Source organism: Nansenia antarctica (assembly GCF_963989245.1).
Source record: "Nansenia antarctica genome assembly, chromosome: 11".
NCBI classification, from domain to species: domain Eukaryota; kingdom Metazoa; phylum Chordata; class Actinopteri; order Argentiniformes; family Microstomatidae; genus Nansenia; species Nansenia antarctica.
The window spans coordinates 22,275,198-22,280,197 of record NC_137681.1 but is presented as its reverse complement, the minus strand read 5'-3'; the positions used below and the strand labels follow the sequence as shown (position 1 = coordinate 22,280,197).

At 48.8% G+C, this 5,000-nt stretch overlaps 1 protein-coding gene across 1 annotated transcript in view; it reads right to left on the bottom strand.

The window, feature by feature from the left end:
• LOC308168006 (galanin receptor 2a) overlaps nt 1–1,532 on the bottom strand; it is a gene marked incomplete at both ends in the record, with an annotated part of 8,262 nt that extends 6,730 nt beyond the window's left edge. The window contains one exon of the mRNA XM_080542485.1: nt 1,380–1,532. Coding sequence (XP_080398611.1) covers nt 1,380–1,532 — 153 coding nt within the window. The remainder of the gene's footprint in view (nt 1–1,379) is intronic.
• Between the last annotated feature and the right edge of the window lie 3,468 nt (nt 1,533–5,000).

Sequence of the window (5,000 nt, the reverse complement as noted above, 5' to 3'; positions counted from 1 at the left end):
CCGACACACACCCCCCCTCCGACCGCACACAAATGGTTTGAATAAAAGGCCTGCAAGGCTGGGCCATGGCTGCAGATGAAATCCTGAAGAGTGATAGTTTACTTAGCCTAAATACCCCCAATTAGACAAATTGAAACATTGTTGTTACGCGGTGGAAACTCAAGGACTTATTGGCGGAGGCCGCTCGCCCTGTTCCGGAAGCGAAGGCTGTGCTGCAGACTTTCGTCATGCGAAAACCGCAAGATCTGGCATGGATGGAAAGAAAGCAACGACAACATCAACAAAAGCTTCCCCCCCTCCGCCCCCCCCACTCCAAAACAAAATCAAGTGAAACACAATATGAAAATCGTCACGATGAAAACACGATGATTCACAAAGGGAGTCAGGCGCACACGTGACTTCGGTGGGGCTTCCGTAAAACCGAAAAACACGTCTGTGTCTGTCGCTGTCTGTCTGTGTCTGTCGCTGTCTGTCTGTCTGTGTCTGTCTGTCTGTCTGTCTGTCTGTCTGTGTCTGTCTGTCTGTCTGTCTGTCTGTCACTGTCTGTCTGTCTGTGTCTGTTGCTGTCTGTCTGTCTGTCTGTGTCTGTTGCTGTCTGTCTGTCTGTCTGTCTGTCTTCCATAAGTCCCTAAAAACACATCTGACCGCAAACGTTCTGTCCTGGCCTTCTGGAATGCTTTTATGATGTCATATTTTCCCCCCGCGCCATCAAACATCTCCTGGACTTCAACCTCACAGGACAGTGTCACTGTGATCTGTGTGGTCCTCTGTGGCTCAGTTGGTAGAGCACGGTGCGTAACGACACTTAGATTGTGGGTTCGATTCCCGCCTGGGACCATATATACTGAAAAAATGTATGCGCTCACTGCAATTTAAGACTCAGCTTACATCCACATCTATCTGCAGGCACCACAGTAGGTGAGTTGATGATGACTTTGATAGGAAAAAAATAAGGCCTTGAATGTTCATGTGAACATTGACCTCTAAGGGCAGAGCGATGGTGACGCCAGGTCTAGGTTCAGCCTGTACTCCTTGAGTCTATAAAGAGAAACTACAGTTCCTACAGTAGGTCTCTAACATGTGGGAACACACACACAGCCGGTCTGACTCATGCTGTAACGGTACACCAAAATGATTCTTCCAGACTAGAAATTAAGTAGCAGCAGGGACTCATAAAAGGAGCAGTAGCCGCAAGGCCTCACAACCTCCTGTTCTGCCAGGGGCCTCACAGTCTCCTCCACCAGGGGCCTCACAGTCTCCTCCACCAGGGGCCTCACAGCCTCCTCCACCAGGGGCCTCACAGCCTCCTCCTCCACCAGGGGCCTCACAGTCTCCTCCACCAGGGGCCTCACAGCCTCCTCCTCCGCCAGGGGCCTCACAGCCTCCTCCTCCACCAGGGGCCTCACAGCCTCCTCCACCAGGGGCCTCACAGTCTCCTCCACCAGGGGCCTCAAAGCCTCCTCCTCCACCAGGGGCCTCACAGTCTCCTCCACCAGGGGCCTCACAGCCTCCTCCTCCGCCAGGGGCCTCATAGTCTTCCGTGTGTGTCCAGTATTAGTGCTACTGTCTCTGGGTGTTATGGTGGACCAGGATGACGGTTGGCCTGTGAGAAGTTTCCGTCCCCCCCTGTCCTCCACAGCTGCACAGCGGCTCAGACAACAAGCCATTTTCTCCCCAATCAAGGTGATTGGGCCCCATTACCAGACGTCTGTCCTTTGAACTTGGGATGCCGTGGCCTAAGGGTTTGGGGGGGCTGCGTGTCTGTGTGTGTGTGTGTGTGAGAGTGTAAATCTGTGTGTGTGTGTGTGTGTGTCTGTTTGTCCGTCTGTTTGTCTGTGTGTTTGTGCGTGTTTGTGTGTGTTTGTGTGTGTGTGTGTGTGTGTGTGTGTGTATGTGTGTGTGTGACAGCCTGACTATGTTTGTTTGTAAGGACGTGGGCGCCAAGAACAGTACTCCCCACAAATCCACACCGGCATCCTCTCGCTGGTTTCCTCGGTAACGGTGATGCGAGCACGCATCTGCACACATCGTCAAGACCTGGAGAGGCTCACTGGCACCCTGCACCAACCTCTGCACGCACAGACACACACACACACGCACAAACACACACACACGCACAAACACACAGACACACCCACGGACAAACAGACACACACACACACACGCACACCGAGAGAGAGAGAGAGACACACACACACACACACGCACAAACACACAGACAAACAGACACACACACACACACACACAACGAGAGAGAGAGAGAGAGAGAGAGAGAGAGAGACACACACACACACACACACACACACACACATACACACACACACACACACACACACACACACACACACACACACACACACACACACAGCTCCAAGGGGGTATAGCAACAACAGGGCTGACACTAATTGAGCCTAAATCAAGGCCCTGAAATCCCCTAGAGGTCTGTGGACTTCAGCAGGAGGTGTAGAGATGAGGTGATGTGGTGTGTGTGTGTGTGTGTGGTTGCGTGTGTGTGTGTGCGTGTGAGTGTGTGTCTGTATGTCTGTATGTGTGTGTGTGTGTGTGTGTGCGTGTGTGTGGAGGGAAACTGATGGTGGCGGTGTACTAAATTAAGAAAGAAAGAGACCCCCCCACGCATCCGTGGTACTACTTTCTCAGTTCTTATTTCCATACCTTGTATGGTATGGCCAGGGGACCACAGACACTACAGGGGACCACAGACACTACAGGGGACCACAGACACTACAGGGGACCACAGACAGTGCAGGGGACCACAGACAGTGCAGGGGACACTTCCTCAGACAACACACGGCCAGCACCGCTAACGCTTCACGTTACTGCAGAATCACTCCCTATCTTCCGCCGTAGACTGAAGACCGAATCTCTACAGGCTACACCTTAACTGTCCCTCCTGAGACATCTACTTCTCTTCTTCCCTCCTGTACAGACTCTCTACTGTAAAAAAAAAAAAAAAAACTACGACTGCCAATGGCCCCTGGCCCGAGCATAGATTACTTTTTCCTGCTAAGACAGGTGAATAGATGACTCACTTACTTATGTATGTACTAATGTATTTGTTGTAAGTCGCTTTGGATAAAGGCATCTGCTAATTGCCAAAAACATTTAATGTAATGTAAAACCTACTCAGTTCATAGGAGTTCAACGCTGCTGCCTGCAAAAGAGAGAGAGAGCGAGAGAGAGAGAGAGAGAGAGAGAGAGAGAGAGAGAGAGAGAGAGAGAGAGAGAGAGAGAGAGAGAGAGAGAGAGAGAGAGAGACGATGCCCAGAAACTGTGAGGATCAACAGTAATCAGGTAGAGGCTGTTCGTGTAGACAGAGCGACATCGTCCTCACGTAACTAAAACCACAGGACCTGTTGAGCCTCAAACAACGCTCAGCTGGTCTTCTCACTGACGTCAGAGTAGCATGCGACGAACCAAGTCTTTCAGCAGAGTGGATCATCTCTCATCGTCATCATCATCATCATTTCCTCATCGCCAAAGTCACTCACGCAAAGGAAGCTAGTGTGTTTGGTTCACCCCAGGGGCTTACGGTTGCACTGCTTAGCCTTTTATATCATGTAATTCAATGTAATGTCTCCATGTTGTTGTATATATAACACACAGTAACAATACCCCCAAATGATTGTTCCAGACTAGAGTTTAAGTAGCAACAGAGACTCATAAAAGAAGCAGTGGTAACATTGTGGAGTGACACATAAGTGCATGTTTCTAATCACACTTGTACAGGAACAAAATGAGGGTTTGGAGGTATTCTTTGACCCAGGTTGGTCAAATATTTCCTTCAGCTTTATACGCAGCCCTCCACGTTGCCTCCCCGTTGACCAATTACTGCAACATATAAACTGAAATTGTTTGGCCGCCTTTCCTCAGCCTGTGTGTCTCTAATGTTTCTAGGAAATAATATATCAAATAGCTTGTTAAAAAAGTGCAAATCTCACTTTTAAAGCTGATTCGACACATACATTTCCAAAAAGAAAGGAAAACAATAAAACAAGAGAACAAAACAAACAAAAAACATCAACACATTTTCTGCGCACTAACCTGGTTTAGCTACAAATGAACTAAGACCCTAGATAGGGAGTGTGAATAGTAAATGCTAGGGAAGTGAAAATGTAATACTGGGGAAATGAATAGTGAATGCTCGGGAAGTGAATAGTGAATGCTGGGGAAGTGAATTGTCAATGCTAGGGAAGTGAATAATGAATTCTCGGGTAGTGGTAGCATGGTGGGCCACCACCACACATAGCCTAGAGAGTAACAGGTGAATTACTTAGTCATGCTCTTTACTCCTTAAGCACCACTTACGCTGCATCAAGGGGGTCTATTAAGTTTATTTGCAGCTCTCTCTCTGCCTCCCCAGGTACTCCCAACTGCCCTGACACACTAAATGTCCCTGTCCGGAGAGAGAGAGAGAGAGAGAGAGAGAGAGAGAGAGAGAGAGAGAGAGAGAGAGAGAGAGAGACAGGGGGAGAGAGAGGGGGGGGGGGGGGGGGAGAAAGAGGGGGCTCCCAGTACCACCCGAGGACGTCTGATTTTCCACTGGTTTTTAATGAGGATGGCAGACAGGGGGAGAGGAAACGTGCAGGGGTATTTATAGAAACGGGAGGAATGCAGGGGCCTAATTGTGCTTAGTCTATCACTCCCCTGCAGAACCTGCTGGCCATTACTCCCTCACGGGTGTTATTCAACAGAGACGCTCGTTGGAAGGGAAACCACGACCAACGGATGTTCAGGACCTAACGAGGAGACAAAGGCAAGAGAAGAGTGTGTAAAAAACAAAACAAAAAAAAATCTTCCTTCTTCTACCATGGTAACTGCCAATGTAACTGACCCTGGTCATAGCATAGATTACTTTTTCTTTCTATGACTGATGGATAGATGATTCACTTACTTTGACAAATATATTTGCTGTGTATGTGTAATACCAGTCAGATCTGACATTCTGTTGTTAATAATCTCTGATATATAATCTGTGATGA